Source organism: Notechis scutatus, chromosome Z (genome assembly GCF_049901735.1).
Source record: "Notechis scutatus isolate UNSWTSFEM ecotype Mainland chromosome Z, rNotScu1.2, whole genome shotgun sequence".
NCBI lineage: Eukaryota > Metazoa > Chordata > Lepidosauria > Squamata > Elapidae > Notechis > Notechis scutatus.
The window spans coordinates 30,469,376-30,487,129 of NC_142025.1; the positions used below are offsets into that span (position 1 = coordinate 30,469,376).

At 37.6% G+C, this 17,754-nt stretch overlaps 1 protein-coding gene across 1 annotated transcript in view; it reads left to right on the forward strand.

The window, feature by feature from the left end:
• RFTN1 (raftlin, lipid raft linker 1) overlaps positions 1 to 17,754 on the forward strand; it is a 189,380-nt gene that overhangs the window by 154,268 nt on the left and 17,358 nt on the right. The window contains 1 exon segment of the mRNA XM_087947998.1: positions 16,175 to 16,278. Coding sequence (XP_087804124.1) covers positions 16,175 to 16,278 — 104 coding nt within the window.

Below are 17,754 nucleotides of genomic sequence, written 5' to 3' on the forward strand. Positions count from 1 at the left end.
TGATTTCTATTGTAACTTTTTAAAAATAAGTGCCAAGAAAATTCTCAGAAATAGTGTTTCTTTCTTACAGTAAATCTGTGCAGAATAAAATTACTAATATCATCTTATACAGAATTTACTTGAGATTTCTTACATTGTTATTTCTTTGTATGGAATATATAATTCATAAAGCAAAGCTCTTTTTTAAAAAAAATGAAGATTTCTTTTTATTGTCAAGTCTCCTTGTAACGTTTACTTATTCCCGCTTAATTCCAAAATAGGTGTGCAACTCTTGGACAAAAATAAGCCATTTATTTAAATAGACTTTCAAAAGGAAAAATGATATATAAAAATTATATTCTGTGATTAATTTTCAAGCAGAGATTAAAAAATAAGTTTAAGAATATTTATCCTTTAACAGTATATTCAAGCAGATTTTTACAGTGCCCTAATTAAATTAATATTAATTAAAAAAAACAAATTCAGCTGCTAATCAAAACACAAAGAGCATGTAAATACAACTTATTTATTTATTTATTACATTTATAGGCTGCCCATCTTGCTGCCAGCTGATTCCAGGCAGCCTTTTAGCAAGATAAAAACAATGTAAAACCTTAAAATACTAAAAGAATAAATATGAATAAAATTAACATATATGGCCAAGGAAGTAAACAATATACAATGGGGTGGAGATAAAATCTTCTCTCAATTCACTAACACCTCCAAAATGGAACGTCTCATTGAGATCCCTAGCCAATCAATAGAACCAGTTTTAAATTTATTTATTTATTTATTTTATTTATTTGATTTGCCAATTGTTTACAAGATAATAAGTATAAATGTATACATAGTTGTGAATACATGAAATGGGTACATATAAGAAAAATAAAAGAATAAGAGAAACAATAGGACAGGGACGGTAGGCACGTTGGTGCGCTTATGCACGCCCCCTACAGGCCTCTTAGGAAAGGGGTGAGGTCAATAGTAGACAGTCTAAGGTTAAAGTTTTTGGGGTTTGGGGAAGAAACTACAGAAATCCCAGAAGCTCAAGAAGGTGGGGCAGGGTAGCCTTTATTTAATGAGGCACTTTAGCAAATCTAGCTGGAAAAAGTTGCCAAGTCATGAGTTCTGAAGAGCCATAAAGGTCAGTGTGGGTGGGTGGGTGTGGGTGTGTATACAAACATACGTATGTACATACATACATAAACACAGTGCACAAACACATACAAATATATGATTTCTTCAAAAGAACAGTATTTCAGGAAAAAATATGATGATCTAATCAGGATTTAATTTGATTACCATGATTGTAAACATTATAGTAATATAAGAAGTCATTACTTGCAAAGTCTTCACTATCCAAATAAGATCAAACTATAGTAATAAAGATTCTTTACTGTTTGGATCAGTCCTACTAAATTGACTTCATGGCTATTTTGTTGGTGGTAAGATAGCATCTCTTGGCTGCTCTGTTAAAGATTTTGCCAAGTTCTAATCCCTATTTGTTTGGATCTATTGCAAAAATTTTGTTTTCGTTATTCAGCCTTTGGCCTAGTTCCTGGATAGAACTAGGAGCTGAATATCAGAAGAGGGGGGAGTGTTGTTTAATGTTATATCAATCACCCTGGTTACATACTGGTTTTAGGTCAGTGTCTTGCTCTAAACTCCAATCCTGTGAACAAGAAAATTCACAGGAATCAAAGAAACAGAGTCTCTTTTGAGTCACAATCAACTATTTTTTGTTAACAACATGGAAGTTGTTGACATTCTCATTTTTAAAAACGCATCCTAGTCTAATGCACCATCCTGAGATTTCTTGGTAATTTTCTATCCAGTGAAGTCCATCATTCAGACAGAACTGCTTAGTTTTTGCAGGCATTAATAACAATTTGCAAGCTTAAGACATGGGAAGGGAGAGACCAAAGTAACAATGAAATCAGTTGACAGGAAGACTATAAATCAAATAATCCAGGGTAAAGGCACAGCAGAATTTGGGGTTCAAAACCAAAGTAATAGAAATAGATAAGAAGTACAAGAAGCTACTGCAGGAATGTCAAAAGCATATTAGTGTTGCCTGTAAAACTGCCAACTGATGGGAAAACTGTCAGGTGTAGGTTTCATTGTTGCATATCTCTGAGCACAGGCATCTCTCTTGTTTAAAATATTGTAGAACTTTATTTGTGCAGTTTTACTACGTCTAGTTTTCTAGAATGTAGGGACAGATTCTAGGATCCAATCTAGGTTGGTCACTGAGATCAGAGATTTAGTTTTCTGAGCTTTCAGACTTGTGGTTGAGCCCATCCTTAGGGAACTTCTGGCTAGCAGAAGTTAACCTCTGCTCTTGGTGACCAGCTCAAATTGGATCTTGCAACATTATCCTGGGACACATATATTCACTTTCTTTCATGACAGATTTTAGTATTTAGGGGAAGATAGCAAACAGAGTCTATCAGTTTTCTTTTACCTCCCTTGTTTCCAAAACTGCTGCTGGACCCAGTCTTACTTGCTCCAGGAGCTGTGGCTCTACTGGTTTCTTGTGATCTTGCTTTAGCAAGGTCGTTGATCTCATACTCCTGTGGAGTTGTTTTTTAATATGCCACTTTTCTTCCATGATGGAATTTGGAATGATAGACTTATTGTTAGTATCTCATTCAAACAATGGCTAAATGTGGATAAAATCTGCCTTCTGACCATTCCTAATTCTACATTAGCAGTCGACTGAAGGCTTGATTAAATGTTAGTTTCTCTTAGCTTTTCACTTGCTTTGTATATTGATGTGGGTATGAAACTCATAGCACATCTTAGAATCGTTATCATAAGAGTTACACAGACCTTAAAATGTTCCTTTCTGAATGGTCTGAGATATGTAATTCAAGTTGCATTTTCATATGCAGTTTAATTCAACAACATGACCTTCCTTTGAATTTGAATGGGCATTACCATTGTCATTTTAACAAAAGCAAAAAAAAAACTTGGCATGCTTCATTTCTACAAATAAAGCAGCTTCTCAACTGTAAGCAACAGGAATATGTTCATCATAGTTCTCTGTATGTGTGTAAAATGTCAGTATGCAAAAAATGTAAACCTTCCAGCTGCCACAGTATGTGATTCTTGCCAGCAGTCAACAGGATGTAAGACAGCTGAGTTATTTAGAAGAAACTGCAATATATATGGCTTTTAAAAGCCACACTGCTTCTTTATTACTCCAGTTCTATAGATGTCAGATTCTGTTAATTCCAATAAGCTTTATGTGATTTAGCATTAAATCTTTTTTCTTCTTTCAGTTTTTCTTTCATAGAGTGATCCCTGTCATAGCTTCATTTCCTTTTGTTCCCTAAACCTAATTTGTTTCATCCCAAGAGAGAAAGATTGATGTTTTCTAAGGCCAAGTGTTGGCTGCTTGAATTTGATACAAATGATGGTTCTTGCTTTTCTCTAGCTCCTGGTAGTCTTTTAGAATGCCTTTTTATTGTTGTTGTTAGTGGTGGTGCTAAATATCATCAGTATTCTAATCAACTTGGGGCCCGATGAACTGTAGGAAGGTGATGAGTCTTCCTGAAGTATCTCTGAAGAGCAAGTTTAAATTTGGCCTTGAATTCCTTTGCATCAGGAAAACAGAAATCACATGGATTACTGAAACTAAACTTTGTTGTGAAAGGTTATAATAACAGGATCTTGAAAGCCTGACAGCCTCTCTACCCATCTTACACTGAAAAGAAATAAAATGGCACAATCATGGATTTTTTCTTTGCCCCTTCTCTGTAGCTGGGTTAAGATGTAACATGCTGTCTTCTGTGAGGCACAACAAAATAAGCCAATCTAAATTTATTCTATCTTAATGTGAAGCAAGTGAATTGTGCTATTCTAAAGTTAATTGAAGGTCAAGATAAGGTACAAAGGTTGCTGGATTTCTCTGCAGTTAAAAAAAGATCCAGTATCTCTCCTAAAGGTAAACTGGTGCTAAGAGCAGGATCAAATTTTGACAAATGGCTAAAGTCATAGATTTATCTGTAGGAACTTGATCTGCGAGAAGAATGGGGGCTTTCTACTCCTATTTTACCACCTGCAACAATTGATATGCTGGCATGGGGTGAGGGAGACTGAAGTCCTCAGCATTTTGGCCCTGTGGATTAAATAAGAAGGCTTTCCAGACAAATAGAAGAGATTCTCCCAATCTGCTTTTCTGGAAATTTAATGCCCCACATGGCCTGCTGACACATGCAAATCAAAGGGATTCTGAAAGGAAAAACTATGAGACCCTCTGCACATAAACTTAAAGGAATAACAGGGAGTGATGTTCCTTTAAGCAGGAGTAATCTGTTATTTCAGTCAACATACATGTCCCCCTATGACCTGACATAATGTTTGGGGATCTAGCAAAAGAAAATATGATTTCAAATATGCATGATCTTCTGTTCAAGATCTACCCTTATCATGCTGGCATGCTGGCACTGCCTCTGCTATTTCTAAATGACAGAAGTAGCAAAGAATATTTTCAGCCAAGCCTTTGTGGAAAACAGACTTACATTATTTTTGAATAAGCAACATATAGCTCAGACTGGAAGAGCATACAACTTTCATGAAGCAGAATAATAACTGAGGTATAATATCTAATGTACAATACGTTGTTCTACCTTAGAGAAATAAAGATTGATCATACCCCACAATTTTGCCCATAGTCAATTAATGGTAATAGGCAACTATTACCATTATTTTTATTTTTATCCACAACTACCAAAAAAAAAGAGAGACAGTCCAGGTTCAGTACTTGACTATTCAACACAGGATTAGAAGAATTATAGGTAGCCACTGCCAACCCAGAGTACAGCATTCTCAACCAAATAGGCCACAGTTCTATATCAGAATAAAATGCTTAATGATGTTCTTTAATTCATATTTATATTCAAAACCACAAGAACTAGAGCCTTAGTTTTATGTTACCTTAGTTGATGGACTATATAATTTTCCAGTGGAAAATTTCCATGAAAACGATTCAATGTTCTGCCTTTGTCATTAGGTCAGCAAAGCTTATGTCAAATGCCTCTTTCAGATTAGTTCATTTACCGGCCTCAGCTATGGGGAATCAAAGAAAGGCTGCACTTGTCATATACACAGTTAGCAAAGCATCCTCAGTTCAGTGTTAGATGTGTAAATATATTTGTTAAGTGCATAGGGATTGTGGTCCTGATAAACACAGTTTGATGTCTGCAGCCAGACAGTTGGAGCTCTGAGTAACAGGAGGGCCAGTGGTGATGTGAAGTTCAATCTTCTCAAAGGTCCTATTTGCTATTTGCTATTTTCCAGAGTGAAATAGAAAGGAGGAAGGAGAAAATGAGGTATTTGTGGCTTTGGGGGCCCCTCTTTCAATATAGATTAAAAATTGAACCTATTAAGTTGTATACATATAGTATGTGGTTTCTTTATGTGTAAATCCTCACATGTGTTTCCCTACCTTGAAAATCTTCAAAATGCCAGATGTCAACTTTTGCATAGATCACTGGTAGATAAAACAATGTGGTTTGGCAGCAGTTTCTGTCTGTCACTGGAAATACTGCAGTTTTTGAATATAAGGAGCATTTTTCACACCTTTTTTAATAAGATGTTTGGACTAAATCGTTGGTATGAAAGTAAACAACAGTCTGGATAAAAATAACTTTCATTGTATTTTTGATGCATACATTTTAAAGACTTTAAAAAAATATAAAACCTTAGTGAAAATGCTCTTAAATTTTGCTAAAATATATATGAGAAAATATTGGATCAATTTAACAATATAAAAAGGTTTGCAATAATTTCTACACAGGTTAATTCAGATATATATTTACTTAACTTTCTTTGTAGCATTTAATGTGGAGGTATTAAAATTAAAATTTGCATGCAAGTAGAAAAATAATAGTATATATATATGTTGGGCAATCTGTGTCTATTGTGAGAGCATGCTACAACTATGGGATATCTATCATACGAATAAAAAGACATTTGGGCAGGGATGGTAGGCACGCTGGTGCGCTTATGCATGCACCTTACAGACCTCAGGAATGGTATGAGGTCAACAGTAGATTAAAATTTGGGGGGGTTGGGGAAGAAACCACAGAGTCAGGTAGTGTACTCCAGGCATTGCCCACTCTGTTGCTGAAGTTATATTTCCTGCAATCAAGTTTGTGGTTTACCTTAAGTTTGTATCTGTTGTGTGCATGTGTACGGTTGTTGTTGAAGCTGAAGTAGTCATTGATGGGTAGGACATTGCAGTAGATAATTTTATGTGCTACGCTTAGGTCAGATCAAAGGCGGCGTAGTTCTAAATTGTCTCAGCCTAAAATTTCAAGTCTGGTGGTATTCTCTTGCAAGTAGAGGAGTGGAGGACTCTTCTCAGACAGATGAGCTATATTCGAGAATTGGTCTAGCAAATGTTTTGTATGGTCTAGTTAGCAGTACAATATTACTGGAAAAAAACCTACACAGGATTAGGTTAACAACTCTTAATTCCTTTTTGGCAATGTTGTTTCAGTGGGCTCTGGCACTTAGATCATTGGAGATGAGTACTCCAAGGTCCTTGACAGAATGAGGGTTGTCTACAAGGTCATGCCCGTCCAGCTTGTATTTTATTTTCTGATTTTTTTTCCAATATGTAAGACAAAGCATTTGTTGGTTGAGATTTGAAGTTGCCAATTGTTTGACCATTCTGACACATGGGCAAGGTCTTTTTGAAGGATAGCAGCATTGTCGGTGGTGTTGAATAGTTTTACATCATCAGCGAAGAGAACACAAATGCTTTTAATAAAAGGTCATTTATGTAAAGTATAAAGAGAGTTGGTCCTAGAACGCTGCCTTGGGGGACACCACTGTTAACAGGAGGATTTGATAGGGTGCTCCCTCTTGACCATTTGTTGCCTGTTTGACAGGAATGCAGCTATCCAATTATGCAGGCTTTAGAGATTTTAGTTTTAGAAGTAGTTTGTCGTGTACCACTGAATCAAAAGCTTTATAGAAGTCTATGTAAATTGTGTCTATTGCTTTGCCCTGATCGAGTTGTGTAGTTCATATGTTTTTGCAGTGTAGGAATTGCAGGTTACAGGATAAATTTTTCTGAAACCAAATTGTTTGCTAGAAAGTAGGTTGTTTGTCTCTAAGTAGAGGGTAATGGATTGGTTAATGATTGATTCCATGACTTTGCAGATGACGCAACATAAAAGAGATTGGTCTGTAATTTTCAATTAGGCTGGGGTCTCCCTTTTTGAAGATGGGGATGACCGTAGCTAGGACCATAGGTTGGGCAAGGAGCTGGTCCTGAAAGATTTTTCAAAGATTATACTTAGAGGTTATGCTATGGCAGTGGAGAGCTTTTTTAAGAAGTAGGCACATCATCCATTAGGTCCAATAGATAGAGATGGTTTTAGATTGTGTAGTACTTTTCCAATGTTACCTTCTGTAAAATTGGTATGTATTAGATGGTTGTAATTATCTGTGATATGACTATGAAATATTGTGCATGAGCCATTGCTGTTTACAAAAACTGAGCCAAAGAATGTGTTAAAGAGGTTGGCTTGAATGGTTTCATCATTACAGTCTTTACTGTTACGTCCTTTTAGGGGTGGGATGGATCTCGAGTCTTTTGAGTTTGTTGTTTACAAAATTATAGAAGGCACGGGTGGATTTCGTGCACAGAAGGTTTTTCTCTTGTTTGATGTGATTGGTGCATCCAGTCTTTATCTGGTGGCATAAGTTTTTGTAGCGGCTTTTAAAGTTAACTACATAGCCAGTTTTGTTTTTTTGCCAAAGAGATCTTTTTTTGGATTGGAGCTTCCCTATTGTTATGGGTAATTTATTTTTCTTGGTTTTGCGGTTATTAGTGGTATGTATAATTTAATGATTCTTTTAATTTGAGTAAAAAGATGTTGTAATGGTCTTTGGCAGTATTGCAGCCAATGAATAGAGTTTGCCATTCAAGAGATGAGAAGTCAGTGTCTATGAGATCATAGTTGGCTTTTTTAAAGTTATAATTGTGGATCCCATTATTATTATTAGGATGTATGTTGGGACAAAAGTCAATCATGCTGTGGTCACTGTTGGAAAAGGGTTCTTTTATTTGTAGTCCATAAATTGAATTTAAACTCTTACAGAAGATGAGATCGAGGCAGTTGTTGAGTCTAGTATTGCTCCAGTCCCAGATTAGTTACAGCATTGTACGGGGTTGCATGTATGGGTTCAGTTGTACATTCATTTTGGGTCCAATTAATAAGAGGTAGATTGATGTCACCAAGAAAGATAAGAACGTGTGGGCAGGAGGTTGCCCACAATAGTAGTGAAGTTAACATGTATAATGTCATAATCAGGGGCTCTGTAACATAGTAAGAAGCGAAATGTGATATTTAAGGACAGCTCACAGACAATGGTCTCAGGAAGAGCAAGATCTTGAGTAACTTTGATATTTTTTAGATATAGGGACTTTTATAGAAGATAGCAACACCACCTCCTCTACGGATTTCATGATTGGACCAGTAAATATGATAGCACATCAATCGTGCCTACCGTCCCTGTCCTATTGTATTTTTTTATTTTTTCTTATAAGTACCTATCTCATGTATTCAAAACTATATTTATTCTTATACCTGTATCTTGTAAGCGATTGACAAATTAAAGAAATAATAAAAATAGTCTCTTACTGTGGCAATGGAGTCAGGGAGGGATGCATTCAGCCATGTTTCACAGACAAATATAATGTTGAATGTAGCCCTATTTAGTAAGAGAAGGAATTCAGGTATTTTATTTATGAGGCTTCTTATGTTAAATAGCTTGCATTTAAGGTCAGTAGTAGTTGGTATTGAGGAAGTTAGGGGCGTGCGTACCTAGTTTTGGATATGAACTATTTTTTTAGCTGATAACATAGCTGATAGAAGAAGAGGTAAACATCTTTTCAGACAGAAACTTTCTCACAAAAATGGGAAACTTGTGTACTGGCAAGGAAGCGCGAAGAACTGATAGTGGCATCCAAGTCAAAATAGACAAGATAGTATACACAATGTCATGTTTGTGTACATGAATGTAATATTGATGTACATATAAAAGGGAAGGGACTTCTACTGCAAGGTCATGATAGTCATGTTATCTCTTTTGAACTATCCTTCCCTTGACGCTACTAGTTAATATACTAGAAGAGAGAAATTGAGGGAAAACAGAAAAGAGCAGGTCACAGCGGCTCAAATGCTCCCGACGTCTGTTCTTCTTTTTGTGTTTTTACTTCTTTTTGTTCCTGCATTTTACTCCATCCTGCAACGGACTAACGTACTATCGAGAAGACCTGATAAGTATAGGACAGCAGCTCAAAACTGAAATCACCTATGCTTATACAGAATCCCACAATATCCCATTGGAGCTAACAAGATCTCTGGGAGCTCCATGGATTGTTGTCGGATCAAGCAAGCGTAGGAGATGGTGTAGGGAGAGAAAACAGAAGCAGGGATGCAGAGCAGGCCTGCTAACTCAATTGAGGAAGAGACCGCAGAAACCCCCATTACCATCTATGTTCCTCACAAATGCCAGATCTCTCGTAAACAAAGTGGATGAACTACAGCTGCAGATCTCCCACAATCACACAATTCGTGAGTGCTGTCTGCTAATCGTCACAGAATCCTGGCTGCACCTGTAAATCCCTGATGCTACAGTGGAGTTAGCGGACCGGACCTTGCACCGTCAAGATCGCAATATAGCCTCCGGTAAGAGAAGGGGAGGGGGCCTAATTATTTATGTACGTAAAGACTGGTGCACAAACAGCAAAATAACAAACGGCCATTGCTCACCAGATTTAGAGGCCATGACTGTTCAGTGTAGACCGTTTTATCTGCCACAGGAGCTAACAGTAGTTACCATCACTGCTGTATATTTACCTCCAGATGCTAATGTTAGCATGGCGCTCAGTCACCTTCAAGACATAATTACTATGCAACAGAGAGCTCATCCTGAGGGCGTTCACATCATTGCTGGGGATTTCAACAGAGCATGCCTAAAAACTGTGCTCCCTAAACTTTACCAACATGTTAAGTGCCCAACCAGGGGAAAAAACACACTTGATCATGTGTATTCAAATATTAAGCATGCTTATAGAGCAAAACCTCTTCCCCACTTAGGACAATCAGACCATCTCACCCTGCTCTTACTACCATCCTACACTCCCCTTAGGAAGAGAACAAAACCTAGCAGTCAAACTATTCAGGACTGTTTTGCCCGCACAGATTGGAGCATCTTCAAACAACAGGACTTTGAGTTATACACAGAGACTGTGCTTTTCTACATGAAGACCTGTGTAGAAAATGTCACTGTGGACAAACACATACGGACCTTCCCAAACAGGAAACCCTGGATGACCAGTGAAGTCCAGACTCTGATCAGGACCTGTGACCTGGCTTTCAGAGCAGGTGACACCTCACAGTACAGCACTGCCAGAGCTGAGCTGAGAAGGGGCATCAAACATGCTAAAGAGATGTATAGGAGGAAGGTCGAGGGCCACTTTACTGACAGTGACCCACAGCAGATGTGGAGGGGGATACAGGCCCTGACCAACTATAAAGGCCAGGGCCCAACAAACAGCGAGAGCAGTAACACTCTGGCAGAGGAGCTAAACAGCTTTTTCGCACGCTTTGAGACCACCAAGAACCTGGACATACTGCCTCACGAGGACCACGACGCTGCACCTCTTTCTCTTCAGGTGCATGAGGTGAGAAAAACACTGAGAGCAATAAATCCCATGAAAGCTGCTGGGCCTGATGGCATTCCTCGTGCAGTAGTTAAAGCGTGTGCTGACCAGTTGGCAGAAATACTTACAGAGCTGTTCAGTCTATCTTTAACACATGCCGTTATCCCACAATGCCTGAAGGCTGCAACCATCATCCCAGTTCCCAAAAAAACATATATAAACACTCTCAATGATTATAGACCCATAGTGTTAACAAGCTCCATTATGAAGATTTTTGAGCGACTAGTTTCACAGCACATCAGAGACTGCCTCCCGCCCTCCTTTGATCAACATCAGTTTGCTTATAGAGCAAACCAATCTACAGAGTATGCTGTGTCCATCACACTTCATAGAGCGCTGAGTCATCTGGAGAACAAACAGAGCTATGTGAGGATGCTCTTTATGGACTACAGCTCTGCATTTAACACTATCATCCCAGATATACTAGTAACCAAACTGTATAATCTGCAGGTTCCTACCCCCACATGTTCCTGGATTAAGAACTTTTTGACAAACAGACCACAGTCTGTTAGACTTGGCCCCGACCTTTCTTCCATTATTACACTCAGTACTGGTTCCCCCCAGGATTGTGTCTTAAGCCCCCTGCTATATGCCTTGTACACCTTTGACTGCTCACCAAGCCACGCAACAAACACCATCATAAAGTTTGCGGATGACACAACCATGATTGGTCTCATCTCTGGAGAGGATGAGGTGGCATATAGGGCAGAAGTAGAGAACCTGTCTATCTGGTGTTCACAGAACAATCTGTCACTGAATGTCCATAAAACCAAAGAACTGATTATGGACTTCAGGAAACATGGACAGGACCACGCCCCACTCATCATCAATGGAGAACAAGTGGAAACTGTCCCTACGATCAGATTCCTTGGCATCCATATTTCAGCTGATATCTCCTGTCCCCTAATACCAAGGCCATAGTGAAGAAGGCTCAGCAGCGGCTGCACTTTCTGCGGGTTCTCAGGAAGAACAATCTGGATAAGAAGCTGTTGCTGGCTTTCTATAAAGCCTCTGTGGAGAGCACTCTGACCTATTGTCTGGGTGTGTGGTATGCAGGCTCCATAGTTGAGGACAGGAAAACTGTAGAGAGGGTGATGGACACAGCTCAAAAGATCATTGGTTGCCCTCTGCCCTCCCTGGAAGACTTAGCCAGGTCCCGCTGCCAAAGCAGAATCAAGGCCATCATAGAAGACCCCTCACACCCTGGCAATTATCTTTTTGACCTGCTGCCGTCTGGACGGTGTTTTAGGTCAATAAAATCCCACATCACTATACTAACAAATAGTTTCTTTTCCTGGGCCATCCGAACCGCAAATAAACACGAAGTCACTACCTTATTAAGATGTGAAAAGATGTGAAATCTCAATACCCCATTCAGATGAATAATAACATATTACAGTACAATCCATCTCTTGTGTATTATACTCGGCTAAGCGTTGCAGTCAGTGTTGGATGTATATTTTTTGTATATTCGTAGATATTGTACTCTCAAATTGCAAATGGAGACATGAGTACTCTATTTTTCTTCATTTTTAAGTGCTTTGGTTTTATTGTATTGCAAACAGTTGCTGGGGTGCATCCACAGTTCCATTGTACTTGTACAATGACAATAAAGTTCTTCTAATTCTTCTAATTTATGACCCAAAATGTGTTTTAGGCATTTGGTATTGGCTGCTGAAGATTTGTTGATTCTGGAGGAGATAAAATAACACTCTTGAAATGGACCACAATGGGTTCAAAAATCATAAAAAAAGGAATATGAGTAAAGAGAGTCATGTCTTCCTGCAGTGCCTACCCATCCCCCCCAATTCTATACCACCGGAACTCTGCAGTACTTGGGTTTCTTTCCCATTTGTCTATCATGTAGCACATCTTCTAAAACTCTCTGGACTTCATGTTGTGGAAGGAGGGCAGACCATGTGTCTCTGGGCCATGCAGCAGTGATCCAAATGCAGCCATCATTTTGTCCTGCCTGTTTGTGGCAGTTTGTTCCCAGACTATGTAGCAGTGATCCTAATGTAGCCATTTTGTGTGCAGAACAAAATGCACAGCCACTTTTGCAGCCATGGCATGCAGCTGCGCAAAACAAAAAGATATTCCAGGGTTCTGGAACACCTCAGAGCTCTTCAAAAGGCAAGTGAGGAGAGGAATGTTTGGCCTGGTGCAGTGGGAATCAGGTCCAAGGTCTGGTGGGAATGGGAAAAGGCCTGTTGGGTACTAAAGCATGGAAGTGGAGCATGGAGTGTTTTGCAGGTAGGAGAATCTTTAGAAGAGCCAGGGCAGGCAGGCCTGGGCTTGTACTAGGCCTCTCCCACCCAGAAGGCACCCCACACTTCACATAACGATCCACACATTTGTTTATGTTTCACTGGGGAGAGCAGGAGTGGAGTTGTTAGATGATGTGTTTCACATGACGACTGCTATAACGTGTAATTGTAATGGGCAGGCACCATTGCAGTCATGTCTTGAGGTCTGCCTGTATGATAATGGAGTTTACAAATATTACTTTAGAAGTGATGCATTCAGCAAAGGGTACTGTTCCAGCTACCTATGTATTGTGGCTTTTGCTTATTTAATGTTTTCCAAGAAGTGTTTGACAGGCAGCAATCAAGACTACTTATTCATATATCCTTCAAAAGGTTAAGCTGGATTGATGAACATATATATCATCTCAGATTCTAAAGTTATTTCAATTCTACAGCTGCCAGTTTTGATCCAGAGATTGGTGAAAAAATTGCTTCAGATGCACTTTTTCTAGTCTTATACAAATGTGGATTATATTATTTTGTTTATTACTGGTTTTATTTTAAAGCCTGTATTGTTGAGAAAAACCAGGGACATTGCTAATACATGTTGCTTTTCTTTATACTGATTTTGCCTAGATATTCTTCCCTCCACATATCTCATATAGTTTTTTAGATATTCCTAATGAGCCAGACTGTTGCTGAGAATAGGAAAAAATTAATAAACACCAAAATAATGACTAAGATTGAATTCTTTTTATCTGCTACAAGAGTAGAAAATAGCCAGCTCAACATTCTTTAGTTTTTTGACACTCAAGGTGTGATCAGAGATTACTTACCAACTGCAAGAGAATGGGGAATGAGTTCATTAAAATTGTGTCACACATAAAAGAAAATGTCTTCCAATATGACTTGTAGAACAGTTTACATTCTTTCCCCCTTTTCTTTTAAAGGAATATTGAGATCTTAACTGAGATCTTTCTTTTGAGGTTTAAAAATGACTACTATTATATATATCCTTATATATGGTGTTAGAAATGTTAAGGTTTTTATTACATATAAAGTTATGTATGAAATTACATGCTTGTGCTTTCTTTTTCATGTCCTTTAAGTATTATTTTAAAGAAAGAATTAGTTGGCCTTAAGTGTAAGAGAAATAGAACCAAAATGGGGCCAGTGAAAAACAAATTATATATATTAGAGTGTAAAAACTACTTCTTGTTATTTTAAAAACAATAACAAAATATCAAGATAATAAAATAGACTCTATGCACAAAATAGTTTTTTTTTGTTTTATTTTTAAAATTTCCCCCTTTTTTAGAATGGAAGGGAAGATTAAAGCTCTTAGTGTTTTTTTTCTTTTTCATCTTTATAATCCAAGGTTTTTTTGTGCGTATTAGTATTGGGCTTTTTATTTCTTTTATCATATATGTTTTTTATAAAATAGGTTAGTATTTTTTTACATACATACATACTCTTTTATACAGTAGTAATATATGTGTCATTGTATAGTTATTTAATTTATACATTTAGTTAGATATTCATAATTAATGGTTTTAAAGAAATGTTGAATAGCACTGTTTTTGTAGCTTGATAAAATATATTTAAAAACTGCAATAGATTTTTTGAAAGACTTGGATTATGCATATCCCCATCTAGTTATAGAGTTTTATAAGAAGTCCAAATACTGTGCCCTACATTGTAACTCTGCCTCTACCGACATCTTTATTTTTTTCCTTAGTAGAAAAAAATTCTGATAAAAGCATGAAATACTTTGTTCTCCTCAGACATAATTCTACCATGACCAGGTAGGAGCTACCAGAAACAAAAAGGAAGGATAAATCTAAATAATCATAACAATAAGTTGTAGGAGCATAGTAATAATAATAATAATCTGTGAACACGCTAGGCATGCCTATAGAGAAAAACACCCGTGATGGCAAATGGCAAAATGATACAGCTTCTGCAAAAACCAAATATAGACAGTTGTATTGCACCAAAGCTTGAGTGCCTTAGGTGCCAACAATATTTAGTCCTGCCCTGGGTCATAAGGGAAGATGACACTCCCTAGAAATGACTCCCTATTCAGCAGCTTTTGGCCATTAAAATCCTGGCAAGAAAACAGATTTGTTTGGCAGTAACACACTACAGAGCGGTAATAACCAAGGCAGTGAATTTCTGCTTTGATTGTGTTAACTGCCAAAGCATCCACTGTACTTAGGACCAAGAGGAGGACTCCATAGCTTTGAAGCCTGCTGACTGGTTTTCTAAAGGTTGAAATCCAACCCAATTCTATACAGTGTTCCCTGTAGGAAACGGTTCATTGTTACCTTGAGATGGGCCAATTCTCAGCAAATCTATTCTTGATAGATCTTTTTATAAATTGGGATTCTACCCATTTTCTCTAGATAAGGTTTATATCTTGTGTTACATTACTGTTCGAAGTCAAACAATCCTTTACCTATTGTGTGTGTGGACAATAATTCTATTTGAGTTAGACCCTGATGTATAAAGCATTACTTAGTGCTTGTTTGCATACTTGCTAATGAAAAATAACAAATTGGTGATGCTCATATGCCTGTGGGTAATGTAAAGAACAAAGCAAATTGCAAAATGTTTGTTTTCTGTTGCTACTGGGATGTAAATGACCTGGGCTCATTATTGCCCTAAAGTTGTTTAACACACCATAAAATGCTCTGGAAATTAGAAGCAGGATTCCCCCTCCCCTGTGTGTCCTTGGCCCACCTGGTGTAAATGAAGAGCTTCTCGCTGTATTTTAGCTGTCAACCTACTGTGTTTCTACAATCCAAAGCAGGATTGCCCATGCTATTTGAGCTGAGATTTTTGTATTGCTTGAATACTCTTTTGTCTGGAAGGAGGTAATTGTTCTCTTTCAGCTAATATTGCAGGAGGCCATTCATCCAGGGACTCTCCAACAAAACTAAATTCCTGTTGATTTGATTCATCAGCTGCCACATGGAAGGTTTTGGAGCATGGAAAGAAATGTGTTTTCTCCTGTTTAAACAAGATTATTTATCCCTTCAGCAAGAACTGAAAAATGAGCTTTTATTCCTTTTCTTTTGAAATTTCTTTCCCAGTTTTGCTGAATTTGCTAAAACAGTCTAACCTTTTAATAAACAGTCATTATGAAATAGACTCACTTTTAGCATTTCATTCTAATTGTTTAATTTCTCTCTCCTAGGGGGTTCACGTACAGGCAGATTACATCCCCTTGTTGAACTCTCTTGCAGTATATGGTTGGCAGCTGACCTGTGTGCTTCCCACTCCAATTGTAAAGACAAAGAGGTATGGTCAAGAGACAGTCTTTCCTTAAGTTTAAGAGTCAGTCATAAAAATTGTCATTGATCTTACAATAAGCCTGCACAGAAGCTGCCTATATAACAATAGAGCATGAAGTGTTCAGCCCTTTCTCTTTTTATGCCGATAATCTTGCAGTGCAAGTAGAAAGCAGTCTTTGGCAAGCACAGGGGAGACTATGCAAGCTGCAGATGGAAGTCCTATCAATTATCTGAGACATTATCAATTGTTTAATTTTCTTTTCCTGATAAAAGTATGGTTGAAGTCATTCCTCCTTGCTGGCTTATATCCCAATTGTCTTTCATGTGGGAGTGATATTCACCTGCACAACATCTCACACTTTCTCAAAGAGTCTTTAATCTCCAGACACAGGGATCTTTTTGGAGGGGGCTATGGAAAGCTACAGGGGAAAGCAGGAAAATTTCATCCCATGAATATAAATTATTGTCATAGAATTCAAAGATATAAAAGCTATATAGCTTCCATGCCATTTGCTGCTACTATCCCTTGTATGTCTGCCATTTATCTTTGTTCCTTTGTAGAAGGCTTAATCTTTAAACATCATTAGCACTAGATCCAGTGTGCCAGGGTATTAAACCAGTATCTTAAGCCAAAAAACAAACGCAATTCCCCTGCCTCTCTAAAAAGTACTGAATTTTTACTTGTGTCTTTAAAATGGTAGCCAGGATATAATGTAGAATTAGTGAGGATCTTGATTAGCCCTACTTAATATGATGCGCTAGCCTTGAATTGCTGTCCCCAAAACAATGCAAATACTTAATTCCCATCCTCCCCTTAAAGATAGTGCTTGAGCACCACATATAGATTGTTCTATTTTTCATAGAAAATGACTAGGCAGTGGTAGCTTGGCTTATCAGTTTGAATTCATTTATCAACATGGATTATTGCTGATTTCATTCATTTTTACATTCTGTTTCCTGTAACTTCAACTACCGGTACATCTGTAGTATGTTAATCTGTTATTAACCATTCTGATGGAGGGGAGCAAATTACATTAGGATTGAAGCACCCACAATTGTACTTATTTAAATATTAGGATTGCAACATCCATAAAGGGGAGGTTCCTGCTGCCAGGGAGATGTGGGCTGACATAGAAGGCAGATGGGCTTTCTTTTGACCTTTGTCCCCCAGCAACTGCAAAACTATTTCCTACAATTCAGCTGGCAAAATTCCATTCAGATTTCATTTCACTATCAATTGGCAGGTTCGATTCAGATATTAATGAACTTTTTCAATATGAATCTATTTAATCAGATGTTCGAAAGCTAGTAATTGTCATATTATATGTTTTTTATTTCCATAAACTAATTATCTTCTGAATGGCTGTAAATGATTGGCTCAGTATTTGCAAGTATCTTTGTAGCTATGGAATAAGCCACTCAATTAAAGCATAATCCTGAATGGTTAATTAGAAGGGCCAGCAAATTTAAGAAAGAAATTACC